The 19,224-nt window shown below is 49.0% G+C and overlaps 1 protein-coding gene across 2 annotated transcripts in view; it reads left to right on the forward strand.

The window, feature by feature from the left end:
• Window positions 1-19,224, forward strand: part of LOC138473107 (zona pellucida sperm-binding protein 2-like) — an 895,281-nt gene that overhangs the window by 434,379 nt on the left and 441,678 nt on the right. For both annotated transcript variants that reach the window (XM_069611626.1, XM_069611625.1), the window contains exons 5-6: window positions 14,434-14,577; window positions 14,687-14,725. In XM_069611626.1, coding sequence (XP_069467727.1) covers window positions 14,434-14,577; window positions 14,687-14,725 — 183 coding nt within the window. The remainder of the gene's footprint in view (window positions 1-14,433; window positions 14,578-14,686; window positions 14,726-19,224) is intronic.

Consider the following 19,224-nt stretch of genomic DNA (forward strand, 5'->3'; position numbering starts at 1 on the left):
GCAAATTGCATAAAATGCAAAAGGAAAGGTCCTTTTGCTTGTGTGCAAGGAGGGGGCAGTGAGCATGGTAGAACTGATGACTCCACAACCTGAACAAGTGAATGAGATGTACCAGTCACAGGCTGCCGAAGGGAGCGTCAGGCATGTGTTCGAAATCTCAGCCATTATGGGCAATAATGGGCCTGTGTATCAATTTACTTTAAACAGGAAGGCCTTGTTGATGAAGGTGGACAGCGCTTCACCATGGACGATCATATCAATGATACTTTTGTAGGAAGACGGTGGGGGGGGGGGGAGTCGTGCTGGTCAGTGGAAGATCTCTGGGCCCATGAAATCCCGCTGTGTGGATATGAAGAAGTGGAGACTGAACTCCTGGGGAAATTCTCTGCATCAGTGGGATACAAAGGAAGGAAATGTGCTGCAGAGATTTGTCATGGTTGAAGGGTCATCCCTTTTGGGATGGGACGAGCAGGCGGCATTGGGCATTCGGATACAAGTGAATGCAGTGGAACCTGTGTCAATAGCTGAAGTGGCGGACAAGTGGGCCACAGACTTTCTGGAGGTTTTCATGGATGAGTTGGGAAGGCTGAACGATTTCGAGCATCATATTTGAGTTAGAGTGGGTGCGGCACCAGTGGCTCACAAGGTGAGGCCCGTGCCTCCTCTTAGAGACAAGCTCAAGGGCAAGCTGGATGTGTTGCTGCAAAGAGGTGTCATCGAGGGGGTAGGGGGATGGTTTGTTTATCCCTGGTAGTACCTGTGACCCAGAGCAATGGTAACTTGAGGCTGTATCGACTTTGGAGAACTGAACAAGAGCATTTTAGTTGAACGCCAACTTTTGCCCAACATTTCAGATGTGTTGGCCACGCTGGAGGAGGCCAAAATCTTCTGTTATTGACCTTTCAACAGCCTATCAAGTCTTGACGCCCGAGTGCCAGGGTGTGTCAGCGTTGGTCACCACTGAAGGAACATTTAAGTATTGCAGGAGAACCTGCGGAATGTGGTTGTTTTCCAAGTTGATGTTCTGATTTACGCTGACTCCAAGGGGGAGCAATGATAGTGTTAACTGTTTTGGGAAAGCTGGGGGGGAGGGGGGCAGGGTTGATTGCCCAATGCAGCAAGTGCAGTATTGGAGTGGACAGCATTGAATACCCCTGCCATCAAATTACTGCTCAAGGAATTAAGCCCAAGACTGATCTGGTAGAGGTCATAAGGGGGGCGCCTTAACCTAAGGACAAGGACCAATTAAGCTAATCTGGAGTCAGCAGAATATTGCCACAAATGTGTTTGTGACTTTGTGGTAATATTGTCGCCCCTCAGATCTCTGCTCAAAAAGGAAAGGACGTGAAGTGGTCGAGTGAATGTAGTGAGGCTTTTCAATCAAGGCAGATATAGCTGGCGTCCCTACTCTTGGGTAAATTCTGCGACAAGACTAGAACGTGTCTCGCTGTTGATGCGAGTCTGAGGCTAGGGGTGTTGTTGGCACAGACTGGTTCTGACAGGGAGGAGGAGCATGTTGTGGCTTTTGCATCACTCCACCTAAGAGGAGTAGAAGGAAATTGCTCAGTGGTAGAAAGGCACTAGCCGTGTTTTGGGCGATTCAGTTTGCAAGTTTTACCTATGGCGGGTGTTTTATTGTCAGCACTAACCATAAGCCATTGGTACAGATGTTGTTGGGATCCGGTTTGAGCAGTGGTTCGCCTAAGTTATCGAGATGCCTCCTAGGTTTGCAAGGTTAGGATTTTCAGGTGTGCCATGTCGGGCAAGAGAAACGTGGTGGCCGATTGGCTGTCAAGGTTGTCTGTAATGTCTGCAGAAACCAGTGAAGAAGCTCATTGGCAAGATGTTATTGTGGCTTGTATTGGAGAGGCAGAGTGGAATGTGTGCAGAGCGTGTGGATGAAGTGTGGAAATTTGTGGTGGCGTGGACTGTAGTGGGTTGGCTGGAGGAGACTTTTTTTGGAGAAAAAGCTTGAGCCATTCTTTGAGGGGGAAGGATGAGTTGTCCTTGGCAGGAGATATGCTCATTCGCCCCAGACTAATTGATTTGGCGCTTCAGGGACATCTTGGTGCCATTAGCCCCTAGGAGATTGCGACAAAGCTACTGTTGGCTGATTGGCAAGAATGTGGAGCGCAAAGTGGACGATTGCGATGCCTGGCCCGTGATGAGAGCAAGGTGGTCCGGGAGACTGTTATTGCCTGTAATGGTACTTTATCCACCTTGGCAGAAGGTGGCTGTGGAGGTGATTAGTCCCATTCAAGGATTGGGGGCTGATCATACCAGATGGGTGGAGCAGCGTGCTGCAAGAGATGCCACTACTGTGCAATTGGGACTACCGACAGATTCTAACAAACCGGGTTCTGTTTTGCTCAGAATATGAAGCAATTCTTGGGTGAATAATCCATCATCCATGTGTGCACAGCCGTGCACCATCCCAGGGCCAACGTTCTGGTTGAGACACTGAACAGGTTTATAAAAGGAGGGATTCAGTTGGCTTTGCGGGCAGGTTTGCCGTGGCTGGCTGTACTTAGACAAATTATGTTGGTGTACTGCACCACCCCACACTCTGACCCAGGTTTCCCCTTTTGTGGTGTAATGGGCGTGAGCCCAGGACCTAATTGTTTCCTGGTTGGATAGGGAGGCAATACTAAGGGGGATAAAGGAATGTCCCAACGCTATAAGGAGGTCACAAGCAGTGCTCCAGATAAGATTTTCAGGTGTGAGTATTTTAATCCCCACTTTGAAACTTTGAGAGTAGATGTGAAGAGTATAAACAAGTGTTCTTTGCAAGAGGGTAAAATGTGTGACATCCAACCAACATGTGACATCCAACCAACATGTGCAAAAACTGTATGGCAATCGTTGCCATGTGGAAGCTTTCTGCATGGTGACGGATTACATCTTGCGTTATTTCTCGAAGGTCTGGACATTTGATCTCTGCTGTATATATTTTAATGTTGAAAACACAAAAACCTAGCCTATTAAATAGTTAAGCGAATCTGAATTGTATTGTGTTTTGAGGTTCGATACAGAATTGACTTTTGATGTTTAATGAAAGTTCTTATTTCCTGGAACTATATCCAAATTTTATGATACATCAGTGCAGAGAAGCAAGGACTCCATGCTAAATTCTGTACCTAATCACATGGTCAAATGGTTATATGGCAAAGCGCTGTACATGGAACATATTTATCACAATTATCACCAAACAGAAGTTGGTACTCTATCGACCGAAAGGCTGAGTTGGCCGTGCCGAGATTTGAACCTGCAGCCTACAGATCACGCACAGATTGCATCAACGAGCACTCAACCTGCTGAGCTGTCTTTTGGCTAACATCTTTTAAAGGTCAGTAAACTGAGTATCGACTCAGGCATAATAATTACAGTGCCTAGATGTTGGACAAACCCTGCATGATGTGCTACATAAAGTTAAATACCTATCTGGATCACAGGGACAGGTTTTCCTGAGTTTCTATTTCAATTACAAATGTAAAGTTCATGCAAAAAGGCCGCTGACACGTCGACGGCTGCTCCTGAGCCCCAGAACAAACCACTGCAGATTCCACCAACCCCGATGGTCAATAAGCAGGGGGAAAAGGAGGCACTCGCCCCCCAGGAGTAGAGGGTACTCCCTGTGGAAGGAGGCACCGAAGAGCAAAAGGTGCAAAGAGAACCGAAGCATGCTGGCAGATCGAGGGACTGAGCCCCAATAGCCCTGATAAGGGAGTGAGGGAGGCCCGGGTCCGTCGGCAGTGCCAGGGAAGCGCCTAGCTGCTGAAGAGGACCGACTATAGCACCCTGTAACGCTCACCTGGACTCCTCGGGAGCGTAATACCCCTGCAGCCTGTAGACCTGGTACCTTGAAGCCTTTAGGATTCTTTTTCTGTTAGGACAGACAGATAACAATAATAGATATGGTATAAAAACTATTAACTGAGACAACTACTAGATGAGGTGTGTATAAACACCTAGAAATGTACTCACCTCTAACTCTAGTGCAAAATTCCCTTCTCGCCTGTTTTTGTAATTGTGGAGCGCTCCATCCCGTTTTCAACAGGGGCGTGTTGAGATGGTGAAACAATTGCCAACTTTGGCATACTGAAGAACCTGACAATTCTTTGAAGGAGAGTGTCTATCTTGTAAAGAATGAGTCTTTAGGTAGGTAAGCAGATGAAGATGCTGTAGAGTTTTAAATGATTCCTATGTTGGAGAGATCTCTCTTGCTAATTACTTTTGTCTTTTCCCCTTTTTGCAGGTTCTAGGATTTTGGAGCGCTGACTACAAATGATGCACACTTTAAAAGATGAGTTTTCTTTATGTAGAAGTAACTATGGATGCAGGATGGCTGCAGTGTTATTCAGGATGAGAAAACGTAAAAACGTAAGTTCGCCAATTCAGAGTAACTGCAACCTTTAAAAGTGGAGCGCAGTAACAACTGTGAGGTCATAACTTGATGCAACTACATAAGCACATTACAAAAAGTCTTCTCTTTTAGTCTGTAAAGTTCGTTTTTGTAATTAAATACTTTTGTGTTTTCTGCAGGGTTTTGGAACACTGAGGGAAGAGCTTTGGAGGATGCTGCGGCTGCAAACATCTGAGTGAGGATGCTGCGGCTGCAAACATCTGAGTGAGGGTGCTGCGGCTGCAAACATCTGAGTGAGGGTGCTGCGGCTGCAAACATCTGAGTGAGGGTGCTGCGGCTGCAAACATCTGAGGAGATGCGAACGAGCAAATATTCTTCAACGAAAATGACAGCGTCAGAGGTAAACTTCTGTCAGGTAAGTCTTATCTGTGGTCTGTGATGCTGTGTAATTTGTCGCAAGAATTAGTATTTCTCTTATCTTTGGTTTCTTTAGATTCTGTGAGGAGAAACACCAGTAGTGTTACAACACTGTCAGCGGAGCAGACGCGAACCACGCGTTCCAGCGGAGGTGGTCCTTAAGTAGCTCCCTATAACAAATGAATAGTCCTGTGCTGCTGCTTGTAAATGGATCCTCTGGGCGGCCATCTTAAGAGTATGGAATTACTATTGAAACCCATGGAAGTCTATGGAATTGGATGCTGTTAATGGTGTAAATGCCATATGTGCCAGGCTAACACCCACCTTTTGACCTGTTAATTGATGTAATGTGTTCTGCCTAGCCTGAATGTCTGAGTGAAGACTGTTTTCTGACTGGGATCATGACACACCCTGGCTCTCCGCTCCAGGGCGGGCACCGATAGGACACCTTGGGCTGTGGTGTGAGCAGCAGAAGCGGGAATGTGCAACCCGCTGGAGAGGAGCAGAAAAGCATAGTAGGTGAACCGCAGGATCCTGTCATAATTCCTGCCCCTCATGTCCCCAGCCCTCCAAGATGTCAGGCTGGAGCCAGGCCACTATCACCTACATGGCCCTCAAGGGCCTCTCCATCCCGCCAAAGACCCACTTGGAGTCAGACTTGGCGCTTGTGGCACCAGACTCACTCACTCCCATAGATTAACATTGGATTGGACTTGTAGTTCATTGATGGGGACAAGATGGATGCCCCCACATATTTCGGTTCCCAGATCTGCATGTGCGGTCTAGTCTTTTGGGTGTGGTTCAGCCCAGAGACACCTGGGATACCCAGAGACTATTTAAGCCACGCCCAGGCTGAGAAACATGCTTTGCGTTTTCTGCACCTGCAGCGTGACACTCGCCGTGTTCGGATCGGTCTCCAGTAGTCCTGCATCTTCTGCGCTCAGCTCCTGCAAGAACATTGTTAGGAACAGCCTTACCCTGCGGCGCTTCTGCCCATCATTCATCGCTTCTTCTGTTCTACGGGCATCTTCGGCGGTGTCATTCCCATCCCGGCATGCCGCTTCCTAACGGAAAAGAACAGAAAAAAGGCATTAGTAAGCATTCTGCAGATCTTCGCTTATTTTTAAATACTGTACGAGCTTCAAACGCTTACCTGAATCCCAGCCGCTCTGGGGGAACTCTGTCTCCGGAACTTCTCATCCATCTGCAAGAGGGAAAAGACACTCCAGGTTAGTGTGGAAACATCTAGAGTCGCCGTATACTGTGCTTACCACCGCATTTGTTCTTCATAACCTGCATCCACGCTGAAAACGTCGCGGCACCTAAAAGACACAGAAAAAGAACTCAGTTCAATGCAAATACGAAAGGGGTGCATCGCGCATTGCGCTCTCACCTTCAGCGCTACTCATCTCAGCAGCACGCCGCCATCCCTGGATGCTGGCCATCTAAGGAAGGAAAGGAACAAATTTGGAGAACTGTTCAAAAGACTCATACCTGTCAGACTTTTGCCAGTAACTAGGCAGCAACGAGCCCGCATCAATCAACGCGCACCTGCGCTGAGAGCAGGACGGAGAGCACACTATCCAAGAAAACGGGGTGAGCTGTGGATCAAAGGGATGGGTTGGACCCCGGGGGAGAAGGGGTTCAAGCACAGACAGTAGGGAGTTCAACTCTACCAATCCTGTGTTTCAGGCCCCGTCTCCAGTCGAATAGCCTCCAGGGAAGGGGTTGAGGTCGTAAAAGGTCAAAACAGGCTGAGTGACGTCCCCGTGGATACCAGGTGAGCTTTACAGAACCCCCCTGCACCCCCCCCTCTCCCGACGAGGACCTGCAGCCCAAACATACCCGGCACCATGAAGGGACAACCGGAGCGGCATCGTGGGAAGTCCCTCCAAGGGTGGGGACAGAGAGGAAGCTGTGACCGCTCCCGCCAACGGCCAAGCACAGCATCGGTCTGATCTGGCATGGTGGGGGCCTGAAGCAAACAGCAGCACCGGGCAGCAGGGAAGAAGCCAGCAAGCTTGGAGGTGCAGCGAGAGAAGCGTAGACCCGAGGGCGGCCTTCCCGTGGTGACAGCGGTGCGGGGGTCCGCAAGCCCAGGCCCCAAGGAGAGCGAGCTGAAGACACGGCACGCACAAGTAAGGAGGTGGGCAGGAGTACTGAAAAGGCAGGAACCCCTCCACGGGAGGCCTGCTGTTGTGGGCATGTTGTGTGATAGCAGAGGAAGGGCCTGCTGGCACCAACGGGGAGGGGCGGACATGGGCAGAGGAAGAGTGCGCACCACATAAAGGGAAGACAACAAAAACCTGAAGCGAACCCCTGCTCAGTCAGCATATGCACAGCTGGGACATGTACGAACAGGGGCCGGTAAGGCGGTGATGGAGTGGAGAGCAAGGACAAACCACCACCAACAGAAAAGGACCCACAACAGAGACGCAAAGGGGAGACAAATACACCAACCGAGGGGCTAGGGACGGGGGCCCCAGATGGAGTATGGAGCAGGTCTGGTCATTATTCGAGGACCTGGCAAGCAGCACGCTAACCAAGATAAGGCAGATGGGGCCCTATACTGAGAGAGCTGACCAGAAAGAACATAAGTATAGGTGGACCTTTCCATTTGGACTCTTGTTCGAGTGAGAGGGAGTCCGGAAGAGGGTAACCTCCCCACAAGAAGCGCCAGATATTCTCCAGTTGGACACAGCTGAGGGCCCAGCAAGGGAGGAACTCCCAGCACAGGAGAACGGATCTAGACCGAGGCCATGGGATTGGTCCCTCGTGGGGCAACGCTGCAGAAGGAGGGCATTACTGAAGGGGCTGACCCCGAGAAGGTGGGGAGGTGGCAGAGGAAGCAATGAGGGACCCTGAAGTCCGTGCAACACCCAGAAGTGGCGTTAAAAGGGGGTGGTGGGCACCTGGCTTATGGAAAGGGCAATGGGAGTAGGGGGGGTATAAAACATGTTGGAACCAGTAAGGGTGGAGGCATTCGAGGGAAGGGGGCAGGAGGGCGTGGGAAGGTAAGGTAGGGCTAGACTCACTCTGAAGTTGAGGTTGGGAGTGAGGTGGGAGGGTAGGGGGATGGCAGCAAGCAGTCAAGACATGTGGAGGGCAAGGTGGGAGGGCGTGGGAAGGGGAGGTCAGGGGGCAGCGCCGGACAGGTGAGGAGACAGCCAAGGAGTAGGACGGGAGAGGCGGGAGGCGGAATAGGAAAAGGGGAGATGGAGTTAAGGGTGAGGAAGAGACCAGCCATGTTGAAGTGTATGACCCATAATGTGAGAGGGCTTAACAATACCTCTCAAAAGGAAAAGCGTTGAGGGATTCACAAAGGCAACGGGCTGGAGGTCCTGGCCTTAATGGAGACACACCTCCTGAAGCAGGATCAGGGACGTCTCAAACGTGGGGGTTTCTCTCAGGTGTTCCATACGTCGGGCCCCACTTAAGCAGGAGGGGTAGCATTGGCCTTTAGGAACATGGATTTGAGTGCGGGATACCCTAAGGGGATGCAGAGGAGGTTCATACTAATCAAAGGGGAGCACATGGGAACAGAGTACAACATAGTATCCGCATGCACGCCCAACGTAGGCCACAAACATTTTTAGGGGACCTTCTGAGGACGATGGAAGACTTCGTGAAGGGGCACATAATCCTAATGGGGATCTCAATTTGGCATGGAGTAAGGAAGAAGACAGGATGTGGAGGGAGGGGCAGTGGTGGCAGTGGTATCCCCTCAGATAAGGGAAAATCAAGAGTATGGGGTCGAAAGATGTCTGGTGGCCACTCATGGGACGAAAAGAGGGACACACTTTCCTGTCTGGTGTACATGGTACACAATCTAGGATTGACTACATTTGGGTCTCAGCACGTTTGGTGGGGAGAGTAGTGGGGGTGGAGGTAGGACCCCTGGGGATAGCGGATAATAGTGTTCTCCATGACCCTGAACACGCCAAATCCCAGACCAGGGGTATGAAAATGGAAGCTCCTGGTGTAGTTGCTGAGACCCGGTGAGGAGGGAAGAGATAGGGGACAAGATAAAGATGTCTTTTGAGTGGAACAAAAGCTCAGACGAACGAAAGCATTAGATGCAATGCCTTTAAAGCTACGTTGAGGGGGGAATCCAGAGCACAAAAAGCCCAGAGAAACTGATGAGGGCTCTAGAAGCCCATCTGGAGGGGGAAGTTGAGGAAGCACGTAGGAAGATGGCGGATGGACCTACGAGGAAAACGCTGAGGGCTTACAGGGCAGCAGTAGGACAGTTGGAAATACTCAGAGCCAAGTAAACTGAGAGATTTGCTCTTCATGAGGCAGAAGTGTTACGCCAAAGCAAACAAGGCTGATAAGTTATTGGCTCGCCTACTGACGGAAGCACAGGGACAAAATGCAATTGTGGCGGTCAACGACGAAAACGGGCAAAGACTCACTCTGACGGAAGAGCATCAGGATCGCATGGCCAGGTATTATAGCACCCTCTACGCCTCTCGGAACCCAAAGGGCCAGAAGAAGATGGACTTCCTGGAGAGGGTTGACCTGCCCAAAGTCCCCCCGGAGGGGCAAGAACTCCTAGGATGGTGTAACGCTTACCTCTGGGGTCCTGCAGGAGTGCCTGGTCCGGTCTGTAAACTCCTTCTGATGATGCCCAAAACACTCCCTCCACTCTATTTGCTGCAGGTGAGCTCACACTGCGGTCAGAGGGGCAGGAGTGGCCTGGAGGTACAGGGTCTGGATCACTCTTATGTTGCGCCTCCAATGCGTGTTGCACCAAGTCTCTTTACTGATGTTGATGCTTAAGCCCAGTTTCCTCACTGGACTAGTACCAGTCCTGCTCAGTTCCTTCACGGAGTATTAGTTCCCCTGGTACACTTGCCTCCAGATCCTTCACTGAGGCGTGGCTGTTTACCAGTTGCTCCACTAGTGAAATGGGCGTCCAGGCCTGCTGCGACCCCAATCCGCCTTCAGTTGTGTTGTATTTAGTTTAGGCACCTCTCCACTAGCTAGTGGGTTATATGTCCTTCTGCCTGCTACTGCGCTGCCTTACTCTATTCTGGTTCCTTCCTAGGGTTGGTATGCTGATGGAAGAGGTTGGCGTGGGAGAAGACGGGCACTGCTGCTGATATATATTGTCCAGGTAAGATATTGCGAGGGGGGCGGTGGGGTTATTTGACGAGACTGCCACTTACATATGTCTTTTTGTCTTTCTTTTTCAGGTGCGGAGGTTGCACAACGCCGTCGCGTGGGTGGAATCCAGCGGGCGTTGCAGAAGTCAGAAGATTTGCAGAAGAAGTCAGAGTTCCGCAACCCGCATTCAGTTAAGTAGCAGATCTTGACCCGCGTAGTGAAGACTCTGGCTTCCCACGTAGTGCAGATCTGTAAACGCGATGCCTTGACACGTCATGCTGATCGGAGTTCAAATCTTGATCCGACGTGCAGAATGAAACAGGACCGTGACAGGCAAGCGTCACGCTGGCAGCCAAGAAAACGCTAAGCACTGGGTGTGGCCCAGGGCGGGGTTTATATATCCCTGGGCCCACCCAGAACCACTAGACCACCATAGAAACTAACACACTGGCCCTCTAAGGGCCATGTTGAATGTCACTACCTGGTTCAGCCTGCCTGTGTGCGCCAGACAGCCAGTTTCTCGGTCCAGGTGCCCCTCTGAGCCTTAGGGGTTACCGGAACATTAAAGATGAGGACGTTTGATTGCGAAGCTTCCTCTGAATAAATCTCCGGGCCCGACGGATTTATGGTGGCCTTCTATAAAATAAATACACCCACATTCGTAGTCCCATCTTAGCACAATTATCTAACACTTTCAAGACCGCAGGTCCATGGAAGAGGCGAAAATCACACTTATCTCCAAGCCCAATAAAGACCCTGCAGAGTGTACATCATAGAGGCCCATCACTCTCATAAACATAGATCTAAAATGTACACGAAAATCCTAGTGAAAAGGCTGGAAACTTACCTCCCCTCGTTGAGCCACCTAGATCAGAAGGGGTTCGTCCTCAGGCGGCAGACATCAGAAGAGTGGCACACTGGGTGGAGAAAGCACAGAAAACGTCCAGCCTGCGGTCGGTCTTGCACTAAATGCCAAGAAGGCGTTTGAGCGGGTGGACTGGCTGTTTCTGTTCCGGGTTATGGAGAAAATGGGCCTTGTGGGGGAGATTTCCTCAATGGTTCAGGCAAACTACAAGAACCAGATGATTCGCCTGGCGGGTAATGGGTCCGTGTCACGGCCTGTCAGCCTAGGTAGGGAACCAAGTAGGGGTGTCCGCTTCCCCCCTCTATGCAATATACCTGGAGCCCCTACTACAGGCAATAAGGGAAGAGGAGGTTAGGGGCTCCCCTTTGAGGGGGCTCAACATAAAGTCACAGCATTCGCTGACATGCTTCTCTTCCCCACTAATCCCAAAGAGTCGATAGAGGCATGTATTAACCTATTGGCCAGCTTTGCAGAGGTGTCGGGCCTGAAGGTCAATCTGGGAAAGTCAGAACTGTTGAACTTAACATTGGGGAAAGAGGAAGCAAGAGAGCTGAAATTAGTATTGCCATTTCTGTGGAGCCTGGAGGTAATTAAATATCTGGGGGTCAAACTCACTCCTTCCCTGTCTGGGTGGTATGCGGCCAACTATACACCTACTCTAAGTATAATCAGGAAGGACTACCTGAAATGGAGGAACCAGAAGGTATCTTAGATGGGCAGGATGGCAGCTGTGAAAATGGTAACCCTCCCCCGACTGATCTACCTGTTCCAGGCAAATAGTTTCAGTTCACTACAAGTGGCAATTCAATAGGCCTGGGCCAAAGTCAATGGTTCAGTGTCTTGGATAGGATAGCACAGTTCTGGTAGTAAACGGTTAAGTCTTTGCCAATGTTCTTAGAAGTAGTTTGCCAGAAAGAGTTATGTCCAATTGGGCGCGAACAAGACTCCAAAGTTGGGAAAGTTTCACATCCTTTCACCGCGGCAGAAAGGATTTCCACACCACGTTTGCACAGTACCATTAAGTATGAAGAAAAGCTGTAGCTGAGGCAGTTGTTCCTGCAAATCTCGCTGTTCCTGAGCTTCAGTTGTGGGGACAAGGGGGACATCGGGAGGTTCCTGCACTGCCAGGGAAGAAGCCACAAGCTTGACTAAACATCGGTTTTAAGGTGCGAGTGCCTTAAAGTCCACAAACTGGTATCCTTCTCACTGGCTATCCGGTTGTCAACAGCACTCTGAAGAAAATTCGACCAGTATGGAGACGGTGTCCAGGTGGCTTGCGAGTTGGTGGTTCCGACCAGCTCAAGGTAAGATGTCTTCCTTGAAGGGGCTTCTCTGTCAAGGGAGTTTCAGGCAATTCGTACCTGCAGCAGGGCTTCACCGGGCAAACCACGGTCTAGGAGTTGCAGCAGTAGTCTTCCTTCAGCTAGTCTTCGGTTATTTCGTTCCAGTGGTCGACTCTGGCTTCCAAGTCCCAGAGACCTACTTTTAAATAGTTTTCTCCACTTCATTCCAGCCTAGCTGTCACTCACCCAGCAGGGTGGCTGTCCTTGCCGGACAGTAAGCCAGCCAATCACACGCGAGTACATTTAGGTCTCCTAAGAGACTAAGCACAGGGAGGTTGGGGCACCTCCCTCCCATCCTATCCACCCCAGACACTCGGGCGCCAGAGGAGAGCTTCAGCACTGAAGCCCGCCAGAGGCCATCAAACAAAGGGACCAAACTCCAAGGTAGAGGGAATTTCGCACTTGGGTGAGAATTCTCCCTAACATCGGGCCTTCCCTGTTGCCCAGTGCCGAGTGGTCGCCAAACGGGCACCAGTGGTCCTTCTCTCCATGGGCAAGGTGCCCGGTGTCTGGAGAGATCCCCCCCCCGCCAGCGCCCCTCTACCCGGCCCTGCATTCGTTCAGCTGTTGCGAAGCGACCTACCCCAACGCACAAGAGGCCTTCAAAGAGGGGCACTGGCCCCGCGCATCCACACTGGAAGCGTGAGAGGACCAGTCACGGTCCGGAGCAGGGGAGATGGTGGCCGTGCCACAGGGGGATCATCAACTCGCCCAGGTTGCAGCAGGGCGTCCAGCCACTACGTAGCAGGATTATTCTGTGGGTAGGGCTTGCCGGTACCTGCGGATGCGGCTCCAGTGCACTCCTCTGGGCCGATTGGTCACATTCCCTGCAGCTCCGTCACACCAGTCGCAAAGGGACGGCCTAGCTCACAGCCACTCCCACTCCAGAGCAGTTCCCTCCGGTCCCTCCACGGCACCGGACCTGGGCCTCCGCAGGGTCCTGGCACCCCGCAGTGTTCATCTTGTGCAATCGTGCAACAGCACCCCTGTGAATCTTAGTTATTGTAAAAGTTAATGTGCTTGCATTGCATGTCTGTTGTAATGCCTTTTGATTATGGTCACCTTTTTCTGACTAGCCTTATTTTCATTTTTCCCCTGCCCTATGCCTTTTCCTCTGCTGCTCCTCTCTCGCCTCCTCTGCCTTTTCCTCTGCTGCTCCTCTCTCGCCTCCTCTCCTGTGCCTCTGTTGAAAATTGGGGGGAGGGAAGATGTGTTGTATTTTTAGCACGAGATGCATTCGCCTAGGAACGCAGGGCTTGTCTTACAGTGGAAGGCTACTCAGCTGGGAGCAGTCTCCTCCTCTGCAGGCCTGGTAATAAACATACTTGCGGCAGAAGGTTTGGCTTGTGTATAGGTATTAGGCATTTGCCGGGCACTGCTATTATATGCCCACATATTTGCACCATTTTGCATATTCTACCATCAATGGCCAGTTGATACCATTACGGCAGTGCCTGGCAAATGCCTTTCCTATACCTACACAAATGCCACAACTGCTGGCATTGCCAATACTTAACAATGGGTATTGGCACAAGCCACATTTACTTGTTCTGGGGAGGGTCAGTCCAGAGCAATGCTGATCATTCCATGAAAATATTGGTGTTGCAAGAATTGGAGTACTGCCCCTTGATTACAGTAAGTGAGGTTGTTCCTTTGCATGCAACCGTTTTTAACTTGTGTGCGCTGCTTAAATCAAGGAATGGAACATCTTACCTGTAACAATCGACTGGGTTTAGGTTAGTCCTATGTCGGCCTTCCAAGGGTGGAATTAATGTATTAAAGTAAAATGGCTTTAGTTGCCTTACATGGTTCGCATGTGGTACTGGCCTTCCCAAATCAATGCGAAGTGCATACTGTGCTGGGGATTGTTACTTAAACTTTCCGGAGAACATGTGCATCGTGTTATGCCAAGACATTCTCCTCCCACCCCGCCCTCTTTTTTTTCCTTTTACCCAATGTCTTTCTTTACCCCAACTGAGGCCACAGGGCGAGCCCCAACGCAATACATATACCCGAAGATGTGAAAAGGCCATCCTAGTAAGGTAGTCATTCCTTTTTGTGCGTAAATGACACAATGCTAGCTTCTCCTGCATGAGGATACCTCGTACAACCAGCGTAAGCTCTGAAGTCTCTCTTCAAAATGGTACCTTCCAGATCGGTGCACAAAGCTCTTTAGCGAAGACTCGCTTGTCACAGGACCCGGTGGAGGGTTGTGGGAATATAGGTGGTTGCTTCAGAAACACTCTGAAAGATCTATACTTGCTTAAAGCACTTCAGCAATACTATTTTGATAATGTTGCAGCAAACCTCTGATGCAGATTTGTTTGCGCCCCTAGGGAAGCACGAGGTATCTGACCATACAGTTTATCACCATTACTGATGAGAAGTATTCAAAACCAACGTACAACATTACTTGTGAAGACCTACAACAAGATCAGTCATTTCAAGTGCCAGAAGTGAAGTGTGGTGACGACATGTATGTAAGTACCTCTACTAAATGATGCATATTCCAGGGCGACTTGGTTTATATTGGAAGGCTGAGTTGCTTCGCTTAACATGTTCACTATACCCTTGCACATTTCTTCCTAGATTGCAATTTCACGTTCCCTTCCCGATTTTCAAGACGAGGTATGTTGTAGTTATTCCTTTTGATATATTTTGAATGCATTTTGCACATTGGTCCTTTTTAGTTGACCTGTTGTAGTCAATGAGCATCCCTTTTCCTAGGACTTAAGTTGTGCCAAATATGCACCTGAGGTGGTAATGCGCTGGAGGTGCTTGTTGAGGGACGGATGGCAAGTTGTCAGAAGCTAGTTGAATTCTGTTCCGCAGTGCAGACATGATCGTTACTATATTTTTTTATAAACTGCAGAAAACATCACCAAGCATTTGCGGTCCAGGAAAGTGTTGACATATGTCTGAAAATAGTGGTGAAAGGTTGTCTACATGGAAGTGAAGTCCTAAATTGTTTTAACTGTGTTCTGGAGCGGTCAGAAGTGTAGGGAATTGGAGGCGGGAGTGAGGTAGGAGGCGGGTGGGGTGTGGACAGCTGTGTGCACTCCTTACATGGAGAGTAGGCAGAGGGGGTCAAAGGGCACACAATATCCATAAGCCAATTTGAGATGTGCCAGACGAGTGCAATGGCATAAATATCGCGTTTCTGGGATTACATTTCTAAAAGACCCTCTGGATCATCTACAAAGCATTCTGGGGCCTGGGACCCCTGCTACATCAACACTCTCCCTAAATACCTCCCTTTTGGAGCCCTTGGGTCTGCTAGCTCCAACTCTCTGAAAATCAGATGTTTCTCTAAACAGAGAGTGAGGGGTAGATCTCTTCCGCGCAAGCCTCCCTCTGGAATGATCTCCTTACCCCTCTCAGCCATGAGCCGGATCTCCTGAAGGTCTGGAAGCTCCTCAAGACTCTTTTCTCCTCCTTCACGCTCTCCCTCCCCTGCTAACACCTTCTTTCTGCCTCAGTGACTGGCTGCCTGGTTCCCTCTGAGTACTACAGGGCTCCAGCCCCCTCCCAGTCCATCCCTCTCTTCCCTGCACTTATCATTTTGACCCTCACCTCTGCAATCCCTGGCACTTGCCCTCCCCTTAGCACTCGCACCCCGCCTCTTCCCCCCTTTTTCCCTTCGCACCTTAGCATTTCTCCCCCCACCCTCCCCACAGTTCTTGTTCTGCACTTGCACGATCCGAATGTCACAAGGCCTAGTAGGACCGTTATTGTCTGCCCCAATCCCCTTTTGGGCGTTGTATGGACCCCTACAAATAACCAATACAATTTGTTTTAACCTGCATTTTGTTCCTTCTATCACTTAAAGGATAGTTCAGGGACTTTTTTTTTATTGTCCCTACGGTTCGGCCATGTGTTTTTAAGCATAACTCGGTAGATCGTAGAAAACTTTCCTATGGACCTTACCCGACTTTTCGTCCATTAACGCACTCGAAATCAGCCGCCATTTTCTGATAAACCTATCATTTCCCCCCATCGACCTGGCTCACCTGCTTTTGCGGCACTAAATCAAATCCCCCGCCCCTGAAACAGACTATCAAAACATTCATATTCCCCGCCTCTATCCGTGACGTGACTGTGCTGCGTAGGCAAACGCGCCCAGGCGTCTTCTACGCGACTCCACACAGAACCCGGAAATCAACACAGATTAGCTCACAACACAGCGCGCCACAATTCGGAATATGAAACTGTACTTTTAAATCAAACCGCAAGATTGTAAATTTGGTAAAGGACATTTATTTGACATCAAATGTTTTGAGAATATTCAGCGATTTTCATTTTTATTTGCTCACGTTCCAAAAAGTTCGTTTTGAGGCACGCGATGTTCCTTTGCTGTACACAGGGTCTTAGATCATCTCACAATACAGCGCCACAATTCGGAATATGAAACTGTGGTTTAAAAGCAAACGGCAAGATTGTACATTTGGCAAAGTACATTTATTGGACATCAAATGTTTAGAGAATATTCAGCGATTTGCATTTTTCTTTGCTCTCGATCCAAAATAGTTCGTCTTGAGGCAAGCGATGTTCGTGTGCAGTACACAGGGTGTTGGTTTACGATAAAATAAGCTCTTCGGTCGCACTGATAATCGCATGGCTGTTCCAACAACGAGGCACTAGGCCACCACAGCGGTCTGTATGTTGCATCTAGCCGTTAGTACCGCGTAAGGGCATATTGTACTTGGCGATCGTCCCATAAAATGGTCAGGGTGGTAACGTTGTTCACGCGGAGAAGCAGCTGGCGGTTAAAAAAGCCATCCGCCGGTGTCTGGTACTCGTGACACATACAATAATGAATGATGTACCTGTTTGAAAAACATAAAAAATGAAATTAGTCTCACCATCAGATCTTTATTAAAATTATTCATTTTATATATTAGGTCAGGAAATTATTTCATAGCTAGGACAGTGCAACTGGGTATTATACGTCAAAGGGGGGGCTGTAGGATACTGAGACAGTCCCCCAGTGCAGGGGTTGACAGGGAGGCAGTGCAGGTGGAGAGTGGAAGGGCCCAGGACCGAGGTCGCAGACAGTGGACCAGTTGTAGCAGGGGAGAGGGAGAGAGAAAGCAGAAGCAAAGAGGAAGGTTTTGAGGTGCTTCCGTAAAAGGAGATGGTTCTCCTCAAGATAGTGCGCGGTACAAAACAATATGCCACATAGAATGAACAAGTACAACTTAACCCGTCTTTAAAGCTACTGTATAGTAATTAAATTGCGGTATAAACTCATCTAAAGTTACTTACATTATATTTGCATTTTCCATTGTGTCTGTGCGTAGGGCAGCCCCGAAATACCACTCCTTCTATGCCGACGTTATTTCTTCTAATGAACGAACATTAAATGGCTATCGTTTCTGAAATTTTATTCATTATCGTTTCTTACGTTATTGCACTATACCCCCAAAAAGAAGTCTTTCGGGATGGTCCCGGCCTGTCAAGGTCAAATAACAATAGAACCTTATACTGAGTCGTGGGCCATTCCGGCACCCGAGCAAAAAATCAAAGCAGCTGACCTTCACTTTGAACGAGCACACATTCCTAGTTAGCTACATTCAGTGTAAGGCCATCTCACAGGACTTGAAATTTACACTCCATCTTTGCATTTTGTCTGCGTGCTTTGCAGCCCCAGAGAACCATAAATACGGAGACATTCTATATTTTTTGAAAAATGATTTATATTACTGTTTGGTTTAATTTAATGCGCAAATGAACAAGGTTGGATAGACACATTGCATGTACACTGAGCAATCACTTTTATTTACACAATACATAGCTACACATATTCAATGGGCCTGCGACATGAGGAGACTCGAGAGCAAAGTCACAGGTGACACCCGGGTGGTTCGCACTACTGCACGGTGAAGGGAGGGGCAAGGGTGGAGAGACACATTGCATGTACACTGAGCAATCACTTTTATTTACACATTACATAGATACACATATTCAATGGGCCTGCAACATGAGGAGACTCGAGAGAACAGACAATCAAATTACAATCATTTAAACCGTGATGTGTATTTCTCAATGAGCTCTGCTTTAGGTGGACATGGAACAGAGGCAATGTTGGGTGGCAATGCAGTTGTCCCCTGCACAGGTTCGTTTACAACTCCATTTATGTGCCTATCTAGGACGTCAACAATAAGTCTCTCAAACTCATATTGCATATCCTCAAACACTGGTTTGATCACCCATTGTTTACTTCTTTTAATGAAGGCCTTATTGTAGCGAAGCGTCCCTAAAGTTCCGGTCGTCCTACTTTGTTGACGGCCAACATTATGGTTATGTGCCAAGACCGCTAGAAGAGTCCGATTTATCATGCCCTCCATGCCAAAATGCAATCGTTTTGGCCTGTACTTTAGGCACATATTGTGGAACACCTCCAAATCTCCTGTGTGGCAGAATTCCGTGAGTCCCCTCAAATCTCTTGTTATAGTTTTATCAAATACAATCTTTTCAATGGCTTTGTGAGTGGGTGATGAAGGAATCAACCACTTCTTCTTCCGTGCCTCCTCTGTGGACAAATGGCCATGTTCACAATTGTGGAAATGTTGGTTTGTGGTCCAGCGGTGAACGTTGCTACAGTGTAGCATTACTGACCGCCATTTTTCCAGTAGAATTTCCAACGACCCTCCACATGTTTTTGAGCTCCACCAAAGATGGTTGCTGATTGACTTGGACCACTGTGAAATACCTTGCATATCTTTTTTTTTACCTGCAGCCGACATTTTTTTATTGATTGTTTTTGCAAGATGCCAAACGTCAAATTGGTGATTTATATTTTTGTACTCTTCTCTCATTGTCTTGGCAATTGAAACGTGTCTGTCCGTGGCTATCAGGTCGATCACCATTCCCCGCGATTGTAGTTCTTGCAATGATGCTACAAAGCCAACTTTCTCCATGGCCACTGAGGATATGCTTTGTGACACCTGCACGACCACCAAACTCACAATTTTCTTACTTTCCATGTCCTGAAAGTGGTAGGTGCAGTACTTGGCTGAAAATCCTGGGCTGTCGCACTGTCCATCACCGGCTAGCCTGAACCGTTTGCCCGCGAATGTACTATCAATAGACATTTTTTCCATTCTCCAAGCTTCGCTAATGGCTGG

Source organism: Ambystoma mexicanum, chromosome 8 (assembly GCF_040938575.1).
Source record: "Ambystoma mexicanum isolate Mex_15411 chromosome 8, UKY_AmexF1_1, whole genome shotgun sequence".
Lineage (NCBI taxonomy): Eukaryota > Metazoa > Chordata > Amphibia > Caudata > Ambystomatidae > Ambystoma > Ambystoma mexicanum.